Source organism: Peromyscus leucopus, chromosome 8b (assembly GCF_004664715.2).
Source record: "Peromyscus leucopus breed LL Stock chromosome 8b, UCI_PerLeu_2.1, whole genome shotgun sequence".
Taxonomy (NCBI): domain Eukaryota; kingdom Metazoa; phylum Chordata; class Mammalia; order Rodentia; family Cricetidae; genus Peromyscus; species Peromyscus leucopus.
This window is the reverse complement of record NC_051086.1, coordinates 29,226,362-29,253,779: the sequence shown is the minus strand read 5'-3', so window position 1 is coordinate 29,253,779 and position 27,418 is coordinate 29,226,362. Positions and strand designations below refer to the sequence as shown.

The window sequence follows — 27,418 nt, the reverse complement described above, 5'->3', positions numbered from 1 at the left end:
GGAAAAAAATGATCATTAAAAGTAAACTCTAGTTATGTGGGAGGTAATGTGTGTCAGGTAATTAGCATAATGCCTGATGATTGTAAGCAACTCAGTAATTAAGGATCATCCTACTTATTCTGTGGTGGCCCCTATGCTTGGTGTTAAAACAAAATGAAATTATGATCTTTTTCCTAAGAATAGGCTGTTTTCTCCTTAATATCATAAAATAGTCCGCTTTTATTTCCCCCTTCTATCATAAAACAGTCCCCTTCTATGTACTAAAAATAGGTATCTTTTCACAATTTCTGGGTTGTTTGTTTTTGCCTTTTTAGACAGGATGTGATGTATTTCAGGCCGGCCTCAAACTCATTGTGTAGCCAAAGATGGCTTTAAGCTTTTTATTGTCTTTACCTCCCAAGTGCTGAGATTATAGCTGTGTGCTACTTCACTCAATTTCTGCACTGTTGAGAATCAAATTCATGGCCTTGAATTCATAGCATTTGAATTCTGCCTCAGCCTTGATTGAGTGTTGGGATTACAGGCATGATCCACAACATTCAACTCAACTGCATTATTTTTTGTTGTGTTTTGAAAAAGTTGGAGGTTTCATATAGATCAGGATGACTTGAAACCCCATGTGTAGATGAGGTTGGCTTTGAACACTTGATCCTCTTACCTCTACCTCCCAAGTGATTACTCAACACCACACTTGGTTTCAATTTAATTCTTTATTCTTGTAGGTTTGTTTATGGTTCTTGCTTTGGTTTTGTATAATCACATAGTTTTAACACCTAGCCTATTGATGAGCTCTAGGTTCATCTGAGAGATCCTTACTCAAAAAAGAAAAGTGGAAAACACTTTATGTTGACTTGTAGCCTCTTCTATACTCTTGCACATAGACATCAATGTCCATGCACACACAAAATTTCATGATCCTCATCAGGTACACAATTCAAGGCCAGTCTGGGCTTCACAGGACTGTGTCAAAAAAAAAAAAAATTAGATGAAAACAGACAGAGGCGGTGGTGGCGCACGCCTTTAATCCCAGCACTCGGGAGGCAGAGCCAGGCAGATCTCTGTGAGTTCGAGGCCAGCCTGTACTACAGAGTGAGTTTCAGGAAAGGCGCAAAGCTACACAGAGAAACCCTGTCTCAAAAAACAAAACAACAACAACAAAAACAGACAGAGGGAGACATGTGCCATGGTACACAAGTGAAGTCAGAGGATGACTTAGCATTGATATTCTTTTTTACCATGTAAATCCCTGAGCTTGAACTCAGGCTGTCAGACTTGGTGACAAGTACCTTCACCCACTGAGCCATCATCTTATTGATTATGGATTTTTGTTTATTGTTAATTAAAAAGATTTGTTCCAATGTTATAGGAAAAAAATATCATGATGCACTGACAGAGAGAAAGGATGATGCCCAGTGCTGAAAAGGTCTCTGACCTTAAGCCCTTGATTGAATAAGAGAAACAGGAATTAGCTGAAGTCTGCATCCCTGCCTTTAGGCAGCTGATGATGTGGCTAAGGAGTTCATATCTGCACTGGAAAGAGCATCTGTAAAAAGGTTCTCAGTGAAGGATGTGAGGACTCAGGAAGACTAGCAGCTGAATATCAGAATGGCCCCAGTTTCAAAAGTTCTGTCTCATTATCCCCATACATTCTATCTTTTGTTCTTTTTGTCAGTGAGTCCAGACTTTGGGTTTAGAAAAAAGTGGTGACACCTAGTGTGTAGCACATGCTTATAATCCCAGCACTGGAGAGGCAGAAGAGAAGAGTCATAGCAAGTTCAAGGGCAGCCTGGCTTACATAGATGGCTTTAGGCTAGCCTGGGATATATAGTGTGATCCCCTCCATCTCAAAAAAAAAAAAAAAAAAAAGCAGCTATCATTAGAGGGGATGTGAAAATGGTTGTATCCATAAAAGTTTCATAGAAATCTTGAATTGTGGGAAAGGAGAGATGAGATGGTTCATTGATTAAGAGCACTATTGCTCTCAAAGACCAGAGTTTGTTTCCCAGAACCCTATCAGGCAACTCACAGCTGCCTATAACTCTAGCTCCAGGGGAATCCTCTATGGGGACCCACCCACATATGCACACATGTATGTGCACACACATAAATATAAATCATTTTTTGTTTTGTTTTTAAGAAATCTGGACTTGTAATTTAAAGGTACAAAGGCATTCAAACCAGGCAAGTGTTTGGAGCATGAAGATACGAATGATCAAGCAAACTGGTTACCTTTTCATTGAGCTGCAAGAGATGAGGGTGATAAGGAACAAAACTGGGACACATAGGAGTTAAGATAAATTCTCTTGACTATTATCTTTTCCACTTCTCAGCAATAATCAGATTGCTGAGACCCTTTTAAATCTAACCCATTTCATACTTAAGTTGTGGATTTTATTTAAAACACCTTTTGAAATGTTTTAAAATTATATTTAAACATCAAAAACAGATAACCTGGTGTGGCTTAATCCCAGAACTCAGAGGTAGAAGCAAACAGATCTCAGGGTTTGAGGCCAGCCTGGTCTCCATAGTAAGTTCCAGTCCAGCCGCAGCTACATAATGAGATCCTGTCTGGCGGGGGGGGGGGGGGGGGGGGGGGGATAAAGCAGATACAGGATTACTTTGTAAACCTTCCTAGAAACCAGCTTGTGTAATAGAGACCAGAAAGGGGAATAAAGAACCCAGGGTTCTAGCACATGTCTTCAGCAAATCACATCTCCAAGACTTAATTTCTTCACCTCTAAAATGTTAAGCTAGACTCAGATATTTTCTTTTTTTTTTTTTTTTTTTTTTGGTTTTTCGAGACAGGGTTTCTCTGTGTAGCTTTGCGCCTTTCCTGGGACTCACTTGGTAGCCCAGGCTGGCCTCGAACTCACAGAGATCCGCCTGGCTCTGCCTCCCGAGTGCTGGGATTAAAGGTGTGCGCCACCACCGCCTGGCAACTCAGATATTTTCATGATACACTTTTTTTCTTTCTAATGACAATTTTATGAATGAAATTTGACTTAATATCCTTTGTGTAAACCAAAGCTGATCTACCTAATAGGCACTAGAAAGAAGGCACTAGAAGCCCCAATTTTATGTAGATCTTCCCCAAGTTCTTCTTGAGAGATTGATGGTTGATTTTATCTGTGTGTCTGTGTCAGTGTGTGTGAGATAGAGATTCGTGTTCATGCATTCGTGTATGTGAGTACAGGTGTGTGCATGTGAGAGCAGAGAACAGCTTGGGTGTTGGTCTTCACTTTCCACTTTGTGACAAGACATATGCTAGGCTAGCTGGCTGCAAACTTCTGGGTATTCTTCTTTTTCTATCTCCCATCTTGCTATAGGAACAGGGAGATTACAGACTCACAGCTATGTCTGACTTTATGTGAGCTCTTGGAATTCAAACTTGGGTCTTCACACTTGCCATGCATGTGTCTTATCTACTGAGCCATCTCTGGTTAGTTGTTTATTTAAGATGGTGTCTCACTTTATAACTCAAGCTATCCTCTAACTCCTGTCCCAGCTTCCCTAGTTCTGGGATTGCACATATACCTGGCCTCCTTCCCATTTGTTGTAAGGCTTACAGGAACTGCAAACTAGACTCCTAATGTCTTATCTAAAATTTAACAATTTATGATTCTGATATTGGTAAATTGAATAGAACTTCTTGAATGATTTGAGGAGGTAACGTAGGGCTACTAAATGTAATAGACAATATTGCAGACTTGCTGTGGAAAATGCATAGGTACATGAAGCAGTATGAAGAGAAATGCAAGTCCTTCAAGAACTACATTGACAGAGGAGTTTCTGTAAGTACAAAACAACTCATGTTGTATAGCAGTTGGGGCAGCAAGACTTTTTTTCCTAAAAGTACTATGGAGATTAAGAAGAAAGAGGGATGTTTGGGGATTTTTATAATTAATTACACTGTGTGTGTGTGTGTGTGTGTGTGTGTGTGTGTGTGTGTGTGTGTGTAGAACAGAAGACAACTTAGGTTGGTTCTTTCCTTCATCATGTGTGTGCTAAAGATCCAATTTATGTCATCAGCCTTGGTAGAAAGTACCTTTAACTGCTGAGTCATCTCACAGGCCCTTGTGTATGTTTTAATTCTATAAGAATTAATAATTTGGGACTGGAGAGATGGAGATAGGACCTGAGTTCTGTTCCCAGCACCCACATCAAGTGGCTCACAATTACCTTTAAGTCTAGCTCTGGGGGATTTAATTTCCCTATTCTGGACTCTGGGCACACATATACATATAATATGTACACTCACACATAACTAAATAATAAAATAAATCTTGGACTCAGCAGGTTAAATTTATATATTTATTTGAAATATATATATATGTGTGTGTGTGTGTGTGTGTGTGTGTGTGTGTAAAACAATAATAAGTAAAAAGAAGAGGCTTTTGCTGTGGGATGTTCTGTATGGCAAATGTGTTGCTCTGATTGGTTAGTAAATAAAACACTGATTGGCCAGTAGTCAGGCAGGAGGAAGTATAGGCGGGACAAGGAGGAGAAGAATTCTGGGAAGTAGAAGGCTGAGTCAGAGACACTGCCAGCCGCCACCATGACAAGCCGCATGTGAAGATGCCGGTAGGCCACGAGCCACATGGCAAGGTATAGATTTATAGAAATAGGTTAATTTAAGATATAAGAACAGTTAGCAAGAAGCCTGCCACGTTTGTAAGCAATATAAGTCTCTGCGTTTACTTGGTTGTGTCTGAGCGGCTGTGGGACTGGTGGGTGACAAAGATTTGTCCTGACTGTGGGCCAGGCAGGAAAACTCTAGCTACAGGCTTTGAATTTGAGGTGCATAGGGAGAAGTGGGCACAGTGGGGAAATTGGAGGGAGTGGTAAAGTTACGTAATTGTATTTTAATTAAAATTTTTTAATTGCCATAAATAAGGCATAATTAAAATAAATTTAAATGTTTTAAGAATTAAAAATACTTTTGTTTCATTTCTTTTTGGAGGGAGATAAATGTATACATATGGCACACAATCCAAAGGGAACAAACATAAATGCCCTCTCTGACCGAGGGTCATCTTCCCACTCCACGTTCTAGAGGCCACCACTTAGCTTTTTCTAGACAGAACCATCATCTTCTGGCTTATGGGTAAATTAGTTTCCTGTGGCTGCTGGAACAAATCACAAACTTAGTAGTGTAATATACATGAAGCGAAGCTGGACATGTACATGCCTGTTTCCAGTTATTCTGGGGGGCTGAGGCAGGACTGAAAGTTGTGATGCCAGCCTGGGTAATGTAGAAAGAAACTGTCTCCCAAAAAAATCAGGGTGGGGTGAGGGTAAGGAAGTGAGGAGGAAGAAAAAGAGGGAGACTGATTTTTGAGTTCCAGGGTTTTTTGTTTGTTTGTTTGGTTGGTTGGTTGGTTTGGTTTGGGGTTCTTTTGGGGGATTGTTTGTTTGTTTGTTGAGACAAGGTTTCTCTGTGCAGCTTTGGCTATCCTGGAACTTGCTCTGTAGACCAAGCTGGCCTCAAACTCACAGACCTGACTCTGCCTCCTAGTGTTGGGATCAAAGGCATGTACCACTACCACCCAGCTTGAGTTCCAGTTTTGTGGGCCAGAAGTTTGAAATTCCTATCCCTGGTCTACATAAGACTACCAGAGCTGAACTCACAAGAAGGGGCATTCTAATTCTAATGGGTGTTAATATCCTTCAGCTTGTGACCATGTCATTTTTAATTAATCTTTTTTAAAAATTAAAATTGCATCATTTTTTCCCTTAGCTTTCCTCCCTCCAACCCCTCCCATGTTCCTCTCTTTATTCCCCCTGGAAATCATGGCTCTTTATCTGCAATATGGTTGTAATTATTTAGAACACAACAGAAATTATTGTTTAAGTCAAAGGAAAACTAGCATTCCCCCCTTTCTTTGTTTCCTGTCATTTCTTGCTTTCCATGTTATTACTACTCCCTATACCACCTGCTTAGTCTATTTAGTATAATTTATGTATTTGTGATTTCAGAGCTGACCACTTGGCAATAAAGAACCAATTGGGGCTCATCCCTGGGGAGAACTATTTCTTGTGCTCTCAGGATTCCTTAGTTGCCTGTACTTCTTTGTATGTGGGTGGGGCCCTATAAGATTTAGCATGTTTATTGCTGTTGTACTTCTTCAGGTCTTGTTTAGGAAACCATATTGTTGTGATATCATGAGTGAAGCTTCCCTGTCATCTTTAGGAGACACGATGTCATAGCAACTTTCTGGTCCTCTGGCACCCCTTTCCTCCATGTTTCCTGAACCTTATGTGTGGGACTTGTGTTATAGATGTATCGGTTGGGCCTGGACCCCAGATCACTTCTTCTCTGTATTTTGATTCATTTTGTTTTTCTCTAACGTATCTTTCTATTGAAAAGAGAAGTTTCTTTGATGAGGGATAAGAGCTATGGGATATCCCTGAGCTATAAGATATCTGTGTGATATTTAGAATGCAGTTATGCTGGTTTAGTAAGGAGGCAGTAGTAGGTTCTCCTCTAAGATCGATGATCTCACTAGCCCCTGGTGGTTAACTAGGTTTCTAGTAGCTGGCGTGATTTCCCTCCTGTTGAGCAGGCCTTATGTCTAATTAGACAGCTGTTGGTTACCATCATGCTGTTATTGCCACTGTTGCACCCTTAGAGTTAGTGCCATGTTGATCAGCATTGCAGTTCATAGGGTCATGTCATTAGTTTTTGAAGCCCGAATCTTCAAAGTTTTTCTACTCACTTTTCATGTAATCTTTGTATGTATGTGCATTTGTGTGTTTCTTTCTGTCTTTATCATAAACAAAATCTATTTTATTACATTTTAGATTCATCTGGATAGTAAAGGTTTTCTAACCATCTCAAGATCTTTAACTTAAATCACATTTATAAAGACTGCCATATAATATAACATTCATAGACACCAGTGTCTTATCGAAAGGGAATAGGTAAGATGATTTTTAGCCTACTGCAATGATAAAAACGAGTAGCATACTATATATATATATATGATAGAAAATGGGAATGACTTCAGGGTCAATTAATTTAGGACTAGTTAATTTTTTTTTTTTTTTTTTTTGGTTTTTCGAGACAGGGTTTCTCTGTGTAGCTTTGCGCCTTTCCTGGAACTGCTTTGGAGACCAGGCTGGCCTCGAACTCACAGAGATCCGCCTGCCTCTGCCTCCCGAGTGCTGGGATTAAAGGCGTGCGCCACCACCGCCCGGCTGACTAGTTAAATTTTATGTGTGGTATATTCAACAAATAGAGTAAGGTGTAACCACTAGAATGAAGGAGGCTTGTTGACTGAGACAATATTTACTGTAAAATGGGCAACAGCAAGCTACAGAGGTATATGTAAAATGAAAATGGGTTCCACTAAGAGGTTAGGGCTGGGAAACTATTACTTTGTGTGCTATACTTTTATGTGGTACAATAAATCTATGCATTTTATAGTAAATCCAAGGGAAGTGGACTTGCATTTGATTTGTCTGAATGAATTATATAACAGAAGTAATAGATAAAGTCAGATGTGGTAGCTCATGCCTGTAATCCCAGCACTAGAGAGAAAGACTGAGGCAGGAGAATTGCCATGAGTTCTAGGATAGCCTAGGCTACAGAAAAGGTTTGTTTTTAGAAATAAATAAAAAGTAGTAATAGAAGAATGTTAAAATTTTGCCTTTTTTGGTTCATTTCTTAGATAGCAGACCCTACATTAGCTGAAATGGGAAAGAACCTGAAGGAGGTGATGCGGATGCTGGAGAACAGTCAAAGGTGAGCATGTAGGATAGAGGCTGCCCTGTTGATATGTCCAGCCAGTTTTGAATCTGGTGGTTCTGGTTTCTTCCTGTTAAAGATATCTCTATCTCTAGGATGTCAGATTCTGATGCCTTTAAAGCTGCAGGTATTGGGTAGAAAGTGCTTTGCAATGAGAGGATTTTGAAATTTTGGGAAGGACCTTTTAGTTCTGCCATGGAATGTGTTGATTTGAGTATTTAAATACTTCTTAGTATAGATTCAGTTACATAAGGTGTCAACTGACGAAGCGGTTGTTTTTACATTCTTTTCCTTTTCAAGTATATCTGGGGTCTAGGGAGATGAAATGAATGTGTTTAAAATCATTCATCAGTCACTCAATGTTCTGTGTAAAGTCATGTGTTTGCATGTTCATATGTTAGAAATTGGTTAAAACATAGTCAACTCTTTCTTTCCTTTAAACCAGAAGAATAGAGGAGGAAAATGGAAAGAAGCCAGTATCAGAGGATATTCCAGGGCCACTCCAGGCCAGGTAGGTGGCAATGAGGATCAATACCTTTAGTTAGGATATACATTTTTTTCTTAACCCAAAATTTTACCATTACTTTCTTACAAGTTTACTTTGAATGAGTACCAAGATAATTTAAGTAGTTGCTCAGCAGAACATTAGAAAACTGGCTGGTTGGTGATAACAGTGAACTTACTAGCTTTGTTCTCTCTCAGAACTTTTTGTTCGTTGGCTTGCCTTCAACAGGTGGCGGCAATCTTCAACTGGTGGCCTCATCCTTCTGAGTATTAGATTACAGGCATGCCCTACCATACCTGGCCTCTTTTCAGAACAATCAAAAGCCATTCATGAATTCATAGCTATAACTGGGATAGCAAACTAGTTCTTTCTTGAAACCTGTAATCTCTGTTGTAGACTGAGTTTTACTGTGAGAGATATTTTAACTTGGTATAGTTTATAATTTTTATAATATAGTAAATGAGCCAGGCATAGTGGTGTATGCCTTTAATCCCAGCACCCAGAAGACAGAGGCAGGCAGATCTCTCAGTTCAAGGCCAGCCTTGTCTACATAGGGAGTTCCAGGACAGCCAGGGCTACATAAAGAGATCTTGTCTCAAAAACAAAACAAAAAATGAAAAACCCATAATATAGTAAATGAAAGGAAAATGTCAGCTTTAATTATTCCTGGAATGATTAATTTGTTTGCAGCTAAAGCAAATTTATCAAGTCCTGTGGTTTGAACTACTAGTGAAAAAGAAGTAGCTGGCTGTCGTTTTCACAGGATGCTAGCAGTCGGTCTGCAATGAAAGTCCCAGTCCAGCTTCCTTGAGACAAACGATTTTTCTTTTATAACCAGGAAACTGTACTTAGGTCAACAGTACAACTCCTTTAAATTGTTCTTTGACCTGAATATAAGTTGTACAAGATTACGAAAGAAAGCATTGAGGAAGTATCACACCATACAGCAAATATCATGCCCAACACTCCCAGATACAATGTTTTCAGTCATTCCAGCTTGTAGCATGGATCCTGCTGATTTGAAGTCTCATAGAGCTTTCACCACTCAGAATAGGAAGTAGATCCTGTCTCCTATCCCAGATGTGAAGGGACAAGGACTTGTTTATTTTCCTAATTACACAAAAGTTTCTCTAGATCTCCTAAGAATTCTCAGACTGGCAGCACATTAAAAACACTGTTAACAGTGGTCAGGAGTATCTATCTTTATTTAATAATGCTAAAGTCTAGTATTTGAAGCTAGTGAGTGCTTTACAGGTACTGTCTGATTATCTCCTCTCCGATCTATAATGCTTGGGTTCAGCCACTTTGGATCACTCACTCCAGGTCACAAGGACAGCAGCCAAGTGAGCCTGAGCTTCCTTCCCCTTCCCTTCCCTCTGCACTGTTAAAGAATCAGAGCATTTCATTTCAGTTTAGCACCTTGGGGAGATGGGTTTGGAGCAGTGTTTTGATGGTGGTGCTTTTATTTCTTACTTCTGTGTTTGTGGTCTCGGATTGAACCTTGAATTCATACATGCTAGGCAAGTTCTCTACCGATCCCCACTATATCCATCCAATGCTTCTTTTTTTAAGAAGAAAATATTTATCAATAATATGCTTATAGAGTATTTTTACATCTTATGCACCATAAATTGCCTTGCCATTTCATACCGTTTTAGTCATTGACATTTTTCTCCTGTTTCCATCTCATATAATGAGTAGTTAATAGCATATCTTGGATAGAAGTCAGTCTATCTATTTATACTCTATTTGGTATCTGTTTATACTCTAAGCAGATCTCAAGTTTTCCAACTGGGATAAGGGTTGGAAACAAATGATTACATGTTTAAGGCTGTTGGTTCAAGTGGACAAGACTCCAGAGTCTTGTCAATAGAGAATTTTTGTTGGCTTATGGCCTAGAACATCTTATAAAGACTGGCTCTTATACTTATTAAATATTCTTTGCTTTTCAAGAATGAAATGATCCATTATAGAAATACAGCTAGAGCAAGACTGGAAATATTTTCAAAAATCAAACTTATATTTGGGTCAAAAAATAAGTAAAGTTACATAATTTGAATGTTTTTGAAAATATATAAACTGTCTCTAAACATTCTTTTTCTTGTAGCTAGCTACCAAATGTTTAAAAAGGAAACAAAAACAAAAAACATCTTCAAGTTAGTTTGAATGAGAGAAATGGTTGGAAGATGGAGGGGAGGGGCATATGTGTTCTTTCTACCCACCTAACCCTTTTTGTTCTGCAGTGGGCAAGATATGGTGAGCATCCTCCAGTTAGTTCAAAATCTGATGCACGGAGATGAAGATGAGGAGCCCCAGAGCACCCGGTAATGGAGGAATGTTGGCAGTTTATCTTTGAAACTTCGTTCTTAGCTGGGCGGTGGTGGCACATGTCTTTAATCCCAGCACTTGGGAAGCAGAGGCAGGCGGATCTGTGAGTTCAAGGCCATCCTGGTCTACAGAGCGAGGTCCAGGACAGCCAGGGCTACACAGAGAAACCTTGTCTTGAAAAAAAAAAAAAATCTGTTCTTGAGTGGCTCAAGGAAGAAACTTCATTGAGTAATAATTTCATTAAAAGTTAAATTGAGGCTGGCTGGTAATGGTGTATGCCTTTAATCCCAGAACTTGGAAGGCAGGCAGAGGCAGGTGGATCTCTGTGAGTTCAAGGCCAGCCTGGTCTACAAAGTTAGTTCCAGGATAGGCAGGACTGTTACACAGAAAAAACCTGTCTCAAAAAACAACAAAAAATTATATTGATATTTTTATATTCTAAAAGTAAATAGTGACATTTTTATGGTATTAGGTCTTATGAAGAGCCACTGGAAGGACTGAGGTACCATATGCTTTTTAAATTTTTTCTTTAGCTTGCTAAGAATTACTACAGTTAAATTGATTAGCTTTCATTGTCTGTGAATCACCTTTTGCTTTATTTATTCATCTGTCCAGTATATTTAAATAAATAGATCTTCACTTTGTCTTCTTTTTTTTTTTTTTGCTATCAGTAATATATTCTCCTTGTTCAAAAGGCAGAAGATAAACTAGGCATGGTGGTACACACCTGTAATCCTAGCATTCTGGAGGCAGAAGCAAGGGGGTCACAAGTTTGAAGCCACTGTAGGGCTACATAACAACACTAAAAACAAGACAGAAAAAAATTGAGCAGAAAAGAAAGGGTATACAAAAATAGTGCTCTAGGCTGTGGTGGCATGTATGTGCCCTGAGTTCAATTCCCAGTACTGAAACACACACATAGGTCTCCCTACCTGGTTCTCTTTTATGGCTATAGATGATGACCAGTTTATTATTCTTCCTCAGATATTTTATGTGTTTGTGTATACAAGCAAAACAGTCATACACACCCCATCCAGTACTTAAATACTATCTATGTGTCCTGATTCTTTTTTCACTTAGGACTTGGAGTTCATCACATGTCATACAAGGAGCTCTCTTTGTTAAGAGCAACTTTATTTTACTTGGAATAGATGAATAGAATTTTATGGATAGAATTTTGTGTTATGTTCCTATTTCACTGATACAAACATTGCTGTGCCATAACTTTAAGGATATGTCATTTCTTGCAGTGGCAATGTGTTTGAGGAATAAGTCATGGAAGTAGGATGCTGGGTCAGATAATGCACATGTGCATTTTGAATTTGATAGAGCCCAGTGCTCCTAGGAGATAAGTCAATCCAGAGGCTCACCAGCAGTGTGTGAGAATACTTTCCCCACACCTTTGCTGTAATGATGTTAGCAAACTTAAGGATCTTTGATAAGTGAGTGAGAAATATAAGGTGAGATATTTCAGCATAATATTTTTCTTATGAACTAGATTATGTCTTTTTGTATGTTTTAAGACTTACTTGAGCCTGGGGGTGTACAGTAGTAGAACACGTCCCTCGCATGAGTGGGGCCTCAAGTTCAAGCCTCAGAATTTTTTTTAAAAGTTGTTAAAAAAAAACGGACCTTTTTAAAGACTTAAAAAATTATTTATGTATATGTGTCTGTGTGAATGTATGCTACATATGTGTAGGTGTCCATGTAGGCTAGCACCCTACAGCTGAGCTACATCACTCTTCCTCATTATCTTATGTGTATGGATGTTTTGCCTGCATGTATGTCTGTGCACCACTTGTATGCCTGATGCCTTTGGAGGCTAGAAGAGTGTTTTGGATCCCTTGGGACAGGAATTACAGATGGTTGTGACCCACCATGAGTGTTGAGAACAGAACCTGGGTCCTCTACAGCAGTAGCTAGTGCTCTTAAACTCCTGAGCCATCTCTCCAGCCCTCCTCCATAGTTCTTAAGGCTGATAGTTATAGTTTAAGAGGATTTAAGAGCAGTTTGTGTTGTCAGTAAAGAGAAGGACATTTATCTTTTAGGGCTCAATATTAAAGGTATTTTTCTTCCCAAACTTTCAGCACCTCATACACATTTTTTCTGAATTTCTCTGTAGGACATGAAATGAATTAAAAATCTTCCAAATTTCGGTGAAACACTGTTTAAATTTTCTTTTTCTATTCTTTGGTGATGATCAGTTCTTAGTACTCTAATGATTTTGATCAACAGAATCCAGAATATTGGAGAACAAGGTCACATGGCTTTGTTGGGTCACAGTCTGGGTGCTTATATTTCAACTCTGGACAAAGAGAAGCTGAGAAAACTTACAACCAGGATACTTTCAGACACTACCTTGTGGCTACGCCGGATTTTCAGGTAAAGATGTTACGAGCTGGGTTTTGTTGCAGTTTTTTTTAAGGATTCGTTTATTTACTGGTAAAGAAATTATGAGGGATTGTGTTTGTTTGTTTGTTTAATTTTAGGTTTACTTGTTTATTTGTGACAGGGTCTCTATGTAGCCTGGCTGTTCTGGAACTTGCTATATAGACCAAACTAGCCTCAAACTCACAGAGATCTGCCTACCTCTTCCTCCCAAGTGCTGGGGTTAAAGGCGTGCATCACAATGCCCACCTCTACTTTTGTTGTTGTTGTTGAACATGTATGAGTATTTTGACTGCCTATATGGATATGCATCACATGTGTACAGTGCCCAAGGAGACCAAAAGAGGGCATCAAATTTCCTGAAACTAGAGTTACAGATAGTTATGAGCTGTCATGTGGGTGCTGGGAACTAAACCCAGATTCTCTGGAAGAGCAGCCAGTGCTCTTAACAGACCAGCTACCTTTCCAGCTATCCTTACAAAGTGGCTAAAGATGAGTCAGAATCAGACATGTGTGGCTTGTGAGTAATGTTTTTGTGATGCTACATATGGATTTGACTCTTCTAAGGGTTTCTTAACCTCTCCATGCCTAAGAGGGTTGGCTAACCTCTCCTTGTATTAAGTGTGGAGAGTATAAATAGCTATTTCATTTGAGGATTAAATGAGCACATTAATGCTTCATTTATTTCAGATGTCTTAGTGCTGAAACTCCCTAACAACCATGTCAGCCTGTAGCATTAAGCCTCCACGTGGAACAAGCAAGAGCCCTTGTCTCTAGGCTCATCATTTCTGGGGACTTTAGTCTTTGTTTCCATCATTTCTACTCGTTTTATTTCTGGAGTTAGGTGTGGATGATGAGTCTTTGTTTCTTTCCTTTATAACCTGCACTATAGTGAGTAGCCAGACATTGTGTCTCCTCTGCCTTGTATAGTGTCTATGAGAAAAGAATTGCTTTCATAATTTTATACTACTGAAAAAAGTCAGAATTAACTAGAAATAGGAATACATTAATATGCAGCTGGGGAGGTGGCTGATCAGTGAAGAGCACTGGATATTCTTCTAAAAAAAACCTAGGTTTGATTCCCAGCACCCATATGACTGTTCACAACCATCTGTAATTCCAATTCTGGGGATCCAATGACTCTTCTGGCCTCTTTGGGCATTGCACACATTGGTGCACACATATACATGCAGGCAAACACACATAAAATAAAAATAAAATCTTTTTGAAAATTAAAGAGAATACATTAACATATGAGATCTCTTAATAGGTATGAAAATGGATGTGCTTATTTCCATGAGGAAGAGAGGGAAGGACTTGCTAAGATCTGTAGGCTTGCCATTCATTCTCGCTATGAAGACTTTGTAGTGGACGGATTCGACGTGTTACATAACAAAAAACCTGTCATATACCTTAGTGCTGCTGCTAGACCTGGTCTGGGCCAATACCTTTGTAATCAGGTAATGTAAAAAACAGGTTTTTAACACCCCCATTTTTTCATGTGCATATGTGTTACTATTTTTATATGTCTGTGTCAGTAGGTACATGTGTGTTCATGGAGGCCCAGGGTTGATGTCAGGAGTCATCCTCAAAATTCTTTCATCTCATTCATGGAGTCAGAGTCTCTTAGTCAAATCCAGAGCCTGCTCTGCAGATCCCCTGTTTCTGCCTTCCAGGACTAGAATTACAAGTGGATGACTACTCTCACCTCGAATTTACATAGGTTTCTGGGGATTCAAACTATAGTCCTTACACTTTTGTAGCAAATGTTTACTTCTAAGCCATGTCCCCAGTCCCAAAGATAAATACGTACTATTTTATTTGTGTGTATGTGTGTGTGCTTGCACATTTGTATCTGCATTATATTTATGCAGGTTCCCACAGAGACCAGAAGAGGGTCTCACATGCCCTGGAATTGGTGTTACAGGTGATTGTGAACATTTCAGTATGGCTGTCAGGAACCAAACGCAGTTCAGCAAGAGCCATTGCTCGATCCCCCTAAAGACAGATATTTTAAAGAAACTGCCAAGTGGTTTGCTTTTGGTTTGTACTGCTAGAGCTCAAACCCAAGGCTTCACACATGCTAAGCAGGGGCTGTACACACTGACCTACACCTGTAGCCCCAATGCTTTATATTTTAAATTTTTGTTTTGTTCTGGTTTTTTTCTTTGTTTTTGTTATGTTTTTGTTTTTGATTTTTTGATATTTTGAGACAGGGTTTCTCTATGTAACAGTGCTGACTGTCTTAGAATTCACTCTCTAGACCAGGCTGGCCTGAACTCACAGAGGTCCTCCTGCCTCTGCCCCTCAAGTGCTAGGATTAAAGGTGTGCACCACCACCACTCAACCTTTTAAACTTTTTAAAAAGACAATTTTATTTATGTATGTGTGTCTATAAGTGTATGTCACATGTATACTGGTGTCTGTGGAAGTCTAGAGCTGAGTTGCAGATGGTTGTAAACTACCTAGTGTGGATGCTGGGAACCAAAGTCATATCCTCAGCAAATATTTCTAACGTTGAGCCATCTCTCAAGCCCCTCAATTTTTTAGACATTTAAAACATGTAGACACATTTCTCCAGCTGCTGTTTGTATCAAGTTGAAAAAAAAAAAAGATCTTTTTGTATGTTTTTTTGTTATTATACAAAGAGTGTGGCACTGTGGGCTGGCAAGGATGGCTTGTTCACTAGAACCCATAGAAGACAACTGATACACTGACATACTTCTGTAATCCCAGCGCTTCCACGGTGATGTGGGGTCTGGAGACAGGAGAATTGCCCAGAGGCTCACAGGCCAATTATCTTGGAGTATGTAGCATGACACAAACCAGAAAAGAGATGATGCTTCAGCAAGGAAAAGGAGAGAATTGGCTCTAAAGTTGTCCTCTGACTACTGTGGCATTTGCCCCACCAATACAAAAAATTAAAAAAGAAAAAAGAAAAGAAAAATTCCACCAGCTTAGACTGCATAGTGTTGCTATATCTCAAAATAAATGTTATTAACCCGGCAGTGGTAGCACAAACTTTTAATCCCAGCAATCTGGAGGCAGAGGCAGATCTCTGTGAGTTTGAGGCCAGCCTCATCTACAGAGTGAGTTCCAGGACAGCCAGGACTACACAAAGAAATAAAAAAATGTTATTGAATTTAGAAAGGATGTGTAATAGATACACTTCAGTGGTTTTGAGTACCCAGAGACAAAGAGTACTTTATTTTGTCCTATACTCTATCAAAAGGGATGTAGATGCACTTACATGGTTCTTTTGGGCTTAGTTGCTTTTATAACAGGATTATATCATGTTTTAGTGGTTTTTCAAGTTTTTATGCCTAGAAAACCAGATTTATTAAAATCATGTATTTATACTATAGCTACAAAATGCTATATATGTAACCAATAATGGTGATAGATTGGTAGTTTACAGGAGGCATCTTAAGATGTTTGTTTTCATTCTATTGGTGGTACTGTGAATTGAACCCCAAGTGTTTCCATGCAAGTCAAGTTCTCTTCTTCTCGTACTCACCCATGCAGAAGCTCTTTTTAGCTCTTTTTAAGACAGAGTCTGACTGGGCTTGTTGGTGCTCTAATTCTAGAACTTGGAAAGTAGAGGCAGGAGGATTGACCAAATGTGAGCCACCATACCCAATATATTTTTATCAGATGAGATCTTACCATCAGTGTAGCCCAGGCTGGTATCAAACTCATTTTGTAGCTTAGGGTGGCTCTGAACTGGCCATCCTCTTTCTTCAGCCTTCCAAGTGCTAGGATTTCAGGATTCGCTTTTGAAGTGAATCTTTGTTTTGCTTTGTTTTTTTAGTACTTTAAGGGATGAAGTGTAGCTCAGTAGCAGAGCATTTGCCTAGCATGAATAAACCCTGGGTTCAATCTCTGGCACTGCCAAAGGAAAAAGTACCACAAAATGTCCTTTCTAGAGGTAATGTGTGAATGAACCATTCTGTGCTACACCTGTTTACAGTTCCTAAAACTACAAACCCCCTGTGTTTGGAATCTAAACATTAAGATTGTAAAGCCAATTTGACAATTTTCTCCATCCATGGCATTGACTTTGCTTCTTTTAAGCAATATACTTCTTCTAATCCGTATTTATTGCTTTTTAAGGGTAGGAGAACCCATAAATAAGACCCTGTTCTCTGAACAACTGAGGAAAGAATCCCAATCATCCTCCTCACCTGAGAATGCAGGGTGCTTATGTAATTTCTTTGTTTGGAAAAGACTTTTTTTGACATCTTTAGAATATATCAAAGGTAGTTACTTGACTCATTTAAAAAAGTTTAGATTGTGTCCTCTTATAAATCATTTGTTAAGTCACCTTTGGGAGTGAGACTAACTTTCCAAATGTCCTTTAACGTGATGTATTTATAAACTTGAATTCTCGAGGGGAGTTTTTTGTTTTGTTTTGTTTATTATCTTAAAGGTAGGAGTCTCACTGTGTAGCCCAGGCTTACTTCACACGTGTGATCTCCAGCGTCAGTAATAAGATAACAGACATATTCCATTATGCCTCACTGAGATTTTGATTTTTAAAGAATAATTTGTGGCTTGTTTTTGTTGCTCAGTCTCTCAGTCATAAGTAAATGGTGTTTCCTCTTGCAGCTTGGCTTACCCCTGCCCTGCTTGTGTCGTGTGCCCTGTAACACTATGTTTGGATCCCAGCATCAGATGGTGAGTTCTTGGTTGGGGTTTCTGTGGTAATATAGAATTGCATTTTGAAACCATGTCTTTTATTTGATGTTGTTTGCTGGCTTCCAGATAGTTATTAGCTTACCCGTTTATTGCTTCAGTCTTCCCATTGTGGTACAGTGTGTACTTTTGTATTCGAACGAAGGCTACCCTGTGTAGCTCTAAAGGTATCATGTATTACTTCATCACCTGCTTCTTTTGGGGTGGTGGGAGGGGGTTGTTTGATACTTGGGCTCCTTGTATGCTGAGTAGGTGCTCTCCCCAGCCCCTTCATTGTCATTCATCCTAAGTAAGCATAAAAATTTCTTCAAGCTCAGAATTTTAGCTAGCCGTCACTACTATCTGGATTTGAGTGGGCATATCTTCTTTTATTTTTTTATTTGTTGAGATCTTCCTGGGAAGCCCAGGCTAGCTTCAGAATTGTGATCTTCCTATAATGTGAATGGATAGATTTTAAAATGAAGGCCTTCAATGTAATCTTAGGGTTGAGTTATGATAATTTTTTACACATGCAAAAGATAAACATCTTGATGCTAAAAGCAGAAGAAAAGGGATAAACTCTAAGATTTTGCATTTCTCTTTTCAAAATAGTTTTCTTATGTTTCTATGGGAATAAGAAAGTATTTCTTTAAATGCGAATGTTTAAAACTAGGAATATTGGTCTTGCAAATGTGCATTTACTTTAATCTCTATTAATTATTCTAATTAACCTATAAAGAAAACTTATTTTGTTGTCTATGATTATGGGAAGCAAAAATTGTTAAGAATAAAAATTTAAATATTATGAAATTTCTGTAGGAGGAATACTTTAGAATCTTTAATATTAATAATAGGAAAAAAAATAAATCACTTAGTGATACCAAAGAAAAGTAAAAGACTCTTCATGGAAAGATTGTAAATGTCATTCAAATGAACATTTACTAATATTATAGTAGTCTTTTAAACAGAAAAATTCAGGTTAGATGTGGTGGCACATACCTTTAATCCCAGCACCAGTGAGCTAAGGCAGGTGAATTTTCACATAGCAAGTTCCAGGCCAGCAGGGCTATACAGTGAGGCCTTGCCTCAAATAAAATAAAAACAGAGAACAGAACTCTAAATTCTCTAAACCACACACACAAAAAAAATGTTTGGTGGTTTTTGTTTTGTTTTGGTTTGGTTTGGTTTTTTGAGTGCTTCTAATGTGCATTTTGTCCAGGTAGCATACAGTGGCTTTAAAATACTTTTCTTATATATATATTAATAAGACTGAATAGATTTTAATGTTTTAAGTCTGAAATTCAAGAGTAAATAGTTATCCTGACATGAAAAAAAAATCTTATTTGAGTTACTAATTTTGAGTCATCTGTGCTTTTCGATTCATAATTTTTCCCTGGGCATTAGCTTAGGTAGAGTGCTTCCTAGAATGCATAGAGCCCTGGTTTGAGCCACAGTACCTCATAAAACCAAACATGGTGTACACCATGAGGAGGTTGAAGCAGAGTGAGGCTTCAAGGCCAGCCTGGGCTACATGAGCCTTCTAGGTGGGAGGAGAAATGGCTTAATTAGTAAAGTGCTTCTTGAGAAGACATGAGGACCTGAGTTCAATCCCCAGAATTCACTTCAAAAAAATTCACTAGTAGTGTAGTTGTGGGTTTTAAAAATAAGGAATTTAGCTGGGTGTGGTGACACATGTCTTTAATCCTAGCACTCTTAATTCCAGCACTTGAGCAGCAGGGCAGATGGATCTCCATGAGTTCAAAGCCAGCCTGGTCTACATAGCAAGTTTCAGGCCAGCTAGAGTTACATGGTGAGACACTGTCTCAAAACAACAACAACAGAATTCAGGCCAGGCATAGTAGCTCGTGCTTGTACTCTATTGCTGGGGAGGTGGAGTCAGGTTACTCCATGAACTTTGCTGACCAACCTAAGTCAGTGATATACTCTGTCTCAAAAGACAAGCTAAATGGCTCTTGAGGAACAACCCTGAGGTGGACTTTGGCACATATGTGCTCTGGTACACAGGCACATGTGCATGTGTACACACCACAAATACAGTTGTAATTTTTCAGTGTTATACCTTTTATACTGATTGGCTCACATTTCTGTGGTTTGTTGGTCCTAGGACATTGCCTTTCTTGAGAAACTGATCAAAGATGACATAGAAAGAGGAAGACTGCCCTTGCTGCTTGTTGCAAGTGCTGGTAGGTATCATAACCTCGTATGTACAAGGGCACCGTGTACTTGGCCTACCAGACAGGGTCTTGTTTGTGGTGTTTTGTCAGGATGGAGTCTCCGTTCTATAGCACAGGGTAGCCTGGAATTCATAGTAATCCTGCCTTGGCCTTCTAAGGGCTGATGTTAAAGAAGTAAGACACCAGGCCTCATCAAGGAGTGGCACTCTTAGGGAAACTAAAGAAAAGTTCCTGGAACTGCTTTGTGAACCTAATAAGGTTTCTAGATTTTTATCCAGCAATAAACAATTAGAAATTGAATTTAAGGCCAGCAAGATGGCTAGTGGATAAAGATGCTTGCCACCAAATCGAATGACCTGAGTTCCATCTCATGGTGAAAAGAGAGAACAGGATCCTGCAAATTGTCCTCTGACTTTGTTGCACTCTGTAGCATGAGTGCCCACACATACACACAAAATAAATGTAATAAATAAGAAATTGAATTTAAAATGTCTTTTATAATAGCATCAAAAAGCCTTAAAATGGGCCAGCAACATAGGTTGGCAGGGAAAGGTGCTCACTGCGTGATAATGTACACCTGATGTCTCAGTTAGGGTTTCTGTTGCTTCAAACAAACTCCATAACCAAAAGGCAAGCTGGGGAGGAAAGGGTTGACTTGGCTTACACTTCAGCATTGGTGTTCACCACTGAAGGAGGTCAGGACAGGAACACAAACAGGGCAGGATCCTGGAGGCAGGAGCTGATACAGAGGCCATGGAGAGAAGCTACTTACTGGCTTGCTTCCCCTGGCTTGCTCAGTCCACCTTGTTATAGAACCCAGGACCACCAGCCTAGGGATAGTACCACCTACCATAGGCTGGGCCCATCCCCATTGATCACTAATTGAGAAAATGCCTTATAGCTGTATCTCAATGAGGCATTTCTTCAAGTGAGCCTCCTTCCTCTGATGACTCTAACTTGTGTCAAGTTGACACACAAAACCAGCCAGTAACAACTGACAACCAGATTTCAATTCCCTAAACTCATAGAAAGCTTGAAAGAGAGAACCAACTCCTCAGAGTTATCCTCTAGCTTCCACATGGGGGCCATGGCATGTGTGTACCCTCATACACATCTCACATGTTTATACACAGGTTAATAAAAAAAAAAATTAAGAAAACTACATGAGTAAATTTAGCAAAAATAAGAAGTTTAAGAAGGCCCAAATGAACTATAGGCTCTGTCTCTGAGTCATTTATCCCTAAACAAGCCCTGTCACAATCTCTGTGTAACAAGTTCCAGCCAAGGCTACATAGCAAGGTCTTGCCTCAAACAAAACCAAAAAATAATGAAAAACTTGATTTAGGATATCACTTAGTACAGCTTGTGCTTAGCAAGTACAAGGCCCTGGATTCAGTCCCCAGCAACATGAAGCTTTTGCTGTTTGAGGAGACTTTTTGAGCTAGTATAGTGGCTCATGCCTTTAATTCCAGTACTAGAGGTGCAGAGGCAGGAGATTTCTCTGTGTTTAAGGCTGGCCTTGTTTACATAACAAGTTCCAGGACAGCTAGAGCTACATAATAGAATCTATCTCAGAGAACAAAAACAAAAGGCCCTATTATGAAATGAAAAGCAGCATGGGGGCTCTTGCCTTTAATCCCAGCACTACACTCAGGAGGCAGAGGTGAGTGGATCTCTTTGAGTTCCAGGCCAGCCTGGTCTACAAAATGAGTTCCAGGATAGCCAAGACTGTTGCACAGAGAAACGATGTCTTAAAAAACAAAAAAAGACGAAGAAATGAAAAGCAAGCAGTAGACTGGGAAAAGTATTTCAAAACACTTTTCTAGCAAATGACTTATATCTAAAATATGTAAAATTACTTTGCACTTCAGTAGTAAGTGCTGTGGGGTATTCACCAGAGAAGACTGCTCAGACATGGGTTAAGCCAATAGAAAGTCTTTATTAGCCAGCCATTGACTACACTGGTGTTCAGATGTGGGAGACCAGCTCCCAAATTTATTTACCCCAGAGACTCTTGAGGAGTGACGGATAAGAGACTTAGATAGACATATGGAGGGGAGAGAAACAGATAGAAACACAGTATAGCCTTGGGTGGGCCTGGGTCCTTAACCACTGGCCCAGAACTTTATTCAAAAGGGCTTTTTATAAAAATGCCAAGGGGAGGGGCAAAAGACCTCCCCCTTGCTAGATACAGCCAAGTGTAGACCCTTCCAAACACCTGGTACCCAATCATCCTCTTATGCAGTCCTGGGTAAAGCCACTAGGAACCTTCGGTGGGCTCCAACATTCAGAATCCCAGTGTAGCCCTAAGTCTTTCTCCGAGTGAGCCTTTAAGCATTAAAAAACATATTCTGGGTTGACACACTTCAGTTAACAAGAATAGTTAGCCAGAAGCAGAACTACAGAAGCTGCAAAGTAAGGTTAGTACATTTTGAGACTTTCCCAGAACCGTATGGGCTTTGATGGATTAGGCCTTTAAGTTTTGGCAGGTGATGCTGTCTACATGCTGTGTTTTACAGCCTGAATGGCACATCCATCATGGAGTCAGTTATGCTAAGATCTGGGGCCCCATTACAGTAAGGTGATAGACAGCTTTAAAATTAACAGCATTTGGATGAATTCTTTACCAAAGGGCATATAAACACTTGAAAAGATGTTTAATATCATTAGAACAATACAGTTCAGCTGCATATGTTTTGTACATACTTAGATCATAGTTTACAATCCCAGCACTTCAGAGACTAAAGCCTAAAGATCAACACTCAAGGTCAGTCTGGGCTGAATGGAGAAACCACAGTAAGTTGTGGGATGTAGTTCAGTGAGTTGGTAGAGTACATGTTAGTATGTTCATAGCTCTGGCTTTGATCCTTAAGTCTAAGTGAACCAAATGTGGGTGGCACATGTCTGTAATTCCAGCATTCTGGAGGTGGGGACAAGAAGTTTGAAGTTCAGGGTTGTCTAAACCTGTATAGTGAGTTCAGGGCTAGACAGTCTCAAAATATAAAATAAAATAATAAGTAAAACCACAGTGAGAACTTGAGATGTAGTGTAGTGATAGAATGTTTTATGCTGTACCTGAGACCCTGGCTCCAGTCCTACTGCAGGGACAAGAAGTGCCTAATGCTGATAGAGATCAAGCAGCTACAGACATTCCTGGTAGGGTGTTGTGTGACAAAAGTTTTCCTGGGGAGACACAACATATATGTCTACTCACCCCAGATAGGGATCCTAACTACAGACCAAAATACAGGCACCACCAAAGTCCAGCTTGATAAACCATTGAGTTTTATTAGGGTCAGCTGCATCACCAAAGCCCATCCCACCATGGGGGACAGCTCACCAGGCTGGGGACCCAGACTGCACAGCCTGCAGGCAGCTCAATAGGTTGTTGTTATTAGTCTGGTCACACAGAGATTCACAATGACCATGGATAAATTTTAGTAAGAGGTTTTATTAAATACTGGTGCTGGGGCATAGTGGTGGTGTACGCCTTTAATCATAGCACTTGGGAGGCAGAGGCAAGTGGATTGTAGCTAGAGTTTTTCTGCCTTGCCCACAGTCAGAACAAATCTCTGTCACCTGCCAGTCCCACAGCTGCTCAGACCCAACCAAGTAAACACAGAGACTTATATTGCTTACAAACTGTATGGCCGTGGCAGGCTTCTTGCTAACTGTTCTTATAGCTTAAATTAATCCATTTCCATAAATCTATACCTTGCCATGTGGCTCATGGCTTACCGGCATCTATTCATGCTGCTTATCATGGGAGTGGCTGGCAGTCTCTCCCTCTGCCTTCCTGTTCTCTCAATTCTCCTCTCTGTTAGTCCCGCCTATACTTCCTGCCTGGCCACTGGCCAATCAGTGTTTTATTTATTGACCAATCAGAGCAATTTGGCATACAGACAATCCCACAGCAGTGGATCTCTGTGAGTTCAAGACCAGCCTGGTCTGCAGATCAAGTTTCAAGACAATAAGGCTACACAGAGAAATTCTGTTTCAAAAAACCAAAACAAAACAGAAATACTGGTGACACCAGGACTTCAGCTGAGAGCACCCTCCAGACGCAGCAGCTAGCCATATCAGTCCAGGGTTTATAAAGGCAAACCCCACAAGATTACATGTATTTTGCCTATGTGTGGGCAGGGTCTTAATTTTAACATATATATCTTGCAGTTGTCCTCTTTTTTTTTATCAGAGTAAGCAAGTTTGATTACAAAAGCATAAATATTTAGCTATGACCTTTTATTTCACAAGACCAGCAAATTTTACAAGATCAGTAATTTAAGAACAGTCTTCAGCATCGGGGAGAAATGAATGTGGGCTGCTAGAGTACAGCCTGTAAAAGTTAGGGACTTACATGTTAGAAGCATGTTTTGCTTTTTGGTCTCTCAAACATAGAAAGTCTAAACTTCAAATGTAATGTGAATCATCACAGGAGTGTCCTTTCCGGGTACCTCAGTTGAGCTAAACTTTGTTTGTGAGACAAGCAATTTACCTAACTATCTCCCCAGTTCCCTAACCCCTTTTTTGAGATAAAAAGTCTCATGTATCTCATGCTGAACTTTTGGTCTTAGTGCTAGGATTACAAGCATGTGCCGCTATGCCTACTTTATGTGGTGCTGGGGATCTGACATAGAGTTCTCTGTATGCTAGGCAAACATTCTACCAGCTAAGCTACACTGCCAGCCTACATTACCTTTTTTTTTTTTTTTAAAGATGGGTTTGTTAAGGCCATGGTGAGGATGTAGAAGTTCTTACTAGTTGGGATTTTATTAACTGAAAATTTAGGGCATTTGGGGGAATACATGACTCTATATTTTAAGTTTTGTCTGAAAAGGGGTGTGCTCAACGAAGTCTATAGTGCAAATTACTGAGGGATGATGTATGTTTAAGTAGTCTTCAGAATACATGTTTTATAATAACCTGTGTGGTAAAAACCCAAACTCATGTTACATATTCTTTTTATAAAGGAGATACCTAAATCAGAATAACTCAGGATGTGGAGATAACAATGAACAAGGATATCTTGAGCAAACGTCTACAAAAGTACTATACCTAGAATAGTGAGTGTAAAATAGTTCACACTGACAAGACATAATCTGAAAGAGAAAATAGTTACAAATGCTTGTGGACAAAGCTTTGAAGTTTCTAAAGAGAATGCTGATAGAATGCAGGCATAAATCGACAGTCCCACAGTATTGGTAGCAGACTTGGCAGTTTTCCATGACTCAACAGGTCTAGTGAATTTAAAATCCAGTACACAATTTCAGTACAAAATTACTTATAAAGGAGGCACATTCTTCAAAACTTACACAAACCAACTTGCAAGTATTGATTTTAAGTCATCCATCCTGTGGAGATGCTGTATAAATGTACATGAAAACTCCCTCACTGTAAAGAGCCAGAAGGCACTGGGTTGCTTTTTAATGCTCCTGTGTATTTTGTTTTAGGAACTGCAGCTGTCGGACACACAGACAAGATTGGACGTTTGAAGGAGCTCTGTGAGCAATATGATATCTGGCTTCATGTGGAAGGGTAAGTACATGGTAAGGTTGGTCAGTTCCATGTTGGTCTTCTTGGAGAGTGGATGCCCAGACCAACACTTAGAGTGATATTTATCATTAAAGGCTTGGATTACAGATGACAAAACTGGCTAAAGCAAAAGGAGATTTTATTGCTTTGTACAACTGAAAAGACCAGTATTGGGATTGGCTTTAAGCACAGTGTCAACCAGAATTCCATATATTCCTCTCCACTTCTCCCCTAATCATGGTTACTTGGCTTGATTTCCTATGTTTTGGCTCTTGGAGAGATTTTTTTCTATTATGGTAAAAGTAACTGCAGAAGTCCTAGCCTCTCTTCCAGCTTCATGCTCCATGAGTTCTCTGATGGTTGAGGTGTTTTGGACACCTGATGTAGGTAAGTGACTCCACCTGAGTCATAGGTTGTTAAAGGTGATAGGATGGTTTGACAGAAGGCCCTGAAGTATCTTTAGGGAGAGCAGGTGCAGGGCAGCCAGGTGCCCATGTCATCACATTGTCCAAAATGATAAGGGTCCTTTTAGCTTTCCTCTACAAAAAGAACAGTGACTGAGGAAGAGTGGCAATGAAAAATACAGAATAGTGTGTGCATTGTCTTAAATAAGCAAGGACAGCCCCCAAAACATGTTTTTATTAAAAGTGCATTTTAAAGCTTTCTTTAGAACTTCTGTAGTTCCCATCTTTTGCTTTAATAAATGCTAATGAAACAAAAGACATAGGTGAAGATGGTCACATGTCACCTTATCACAGCACAGTTGGTTCTTTCTCTCTTGTAGAGTACTGCTTAGGGAATAAGTCACATTAACTTAGACTGTGCTTTTTCTTCCAGTGTGAATCTGGCAACATTGGCTCTAGGTTATGTCTCCTCATCTGTGCTGGTATGTTGTTGGTTTATTGAATTTTGGTGGTGATAAGAAGGAGCTTAGTCTGTTCAGTCCATGCTGGCTTTCCATAGTTTTCACGACTATAAGAGGGGACTGTGTTTCATGTCCTTTGGTCACCTAATGAACAAAACTCTCTTTCTGGTAGGCTGCAACCAAATGTGATAGCATGACACTGACTCCTGGCCCATGGCTAGGTTTACCAGCTGTCCCTGCAGTGACTCTCTACAAACATGACGATCCTGCCTTGGTGAGCTGACTGTCACTAGGGAATGAACGGTATTCATAATTGCCTTACAGAATAGAATTCAGAGAAATAAAGGAATTTTTTTCTTAATTCTACTTCTGTTACCTTTTTTTAAATACTTTTTTTGGGCAAATATACAAAATAATGGGTTTCATTATGGCATTTTTATGCATGCATATTGTACCTTGCTTTTACCCTCCAATACCATTTTTTTTAAAGTGGGCATAGTGGCACATACCTGTAAGGGTAAGGCAATAAAATCTCAAGTTTAAGGCTATCTTGGGCTTCATAGCAAGTTTTAGTATAGCCTAGGCTACATAGTAAGACCATGTCTCAAAAATAAAAACAAAAAGTTGTTGGAGCTGGAGCTCCATTGGTAGACTGCTTGCCTAGCATGTCTAAAGCCCTGGATTCCATGCTCAGCACCATATAAAATGGGTGTGGTAGAGCATACCTGTTATCCTAGCACTTGGAAGGTGGACCCAAGAGGATCAGGAGTTCAAGGCCAACCTGGGATACATAGGCTCTGTGTTTAAAAAAAAAAAAAAATTCGAATCCGTACTTAAAAAAAAAAAAAATTGGAGGTAGTGATAGGGAAGTTCACATACCACAACATACATGTGGAGGTCAGAGGATGAATTTGTGAAAGTCTCTCCCTCTACCTTTCCATGGGTTGTAGTGATCAAACTCACATGAGTGCCTTTACCTGTTGAGCCATCTCATAAGCTCAGGAAGCCATACTTTAAATATTTTCAGTTATGCCTGTATTTCCTTATGTATATGAAAGATTATTTTTCTGTGTGTGTGGCATTTTATGACTATGATTTTCTTTCTGTTGCTTGATCACAATTTACTTAATAATGGTCATTCATTGGCTTTTAAGTTGTTGCCAAGTTTTTGTTAATGAGACAAT

The 27,418-nt window shown here is 39.5% G+C and overlaps 1 protein-coding gene across 3 annotated transcripts in view; it reads left to right on the top strand.

Annotated features, from left to right (window-relative positions):
* The window catches only part of Pdxdc1 (pyridoxal dependent decarboxylase domain containing 1), a 58,350-nt gene that overhangs the window by 8,446 nt on the left and 22,486 nt on the right, over positions 1–27,418 (top strand). For 2 of the 3 annotated variants that reach the window (XM_028858382.2, XM_037200785.1), the window contains exons 2-11: positions 7,671–7,744; positions 8,193–8,258; positions 10,496–10,576; positions 12,816–12,962; positions 14,239–14,428; positions 17,577–17,645; positions 19,768–19,846; positions 25,288–25,372; positions 26,207–26,255; positions 26,407–26,508. In XM_028858382.2, the coding sequence (XP_028714215.1) occupies positions 7,671–7,744; positions 8,193–8,258; positions 10,496–10,576; positions 12,816–12,962; positions 14,239–14,428; positions 17,577–17,645; positions 19,768–19,846; positions 25,288–25,372; positions 26,207–26,255; positions 26,407–26,508 (942 nt within the window). The remainder of the gene's footprint in view (positions 1–7,670; positions 7,745–8,192; positions 8,259–10,495; positions 10,577–12,815; positions 12,963–14,238; positions 14,429–17,576; positions 17,646–19,767; positions 19,847–25,287; positions 25,373–26,206; positions 26,256–26,406; positions 26,509–27,418) is intronic. The other variant, XM_028858383.2, reaches the window with a different exon arrangement.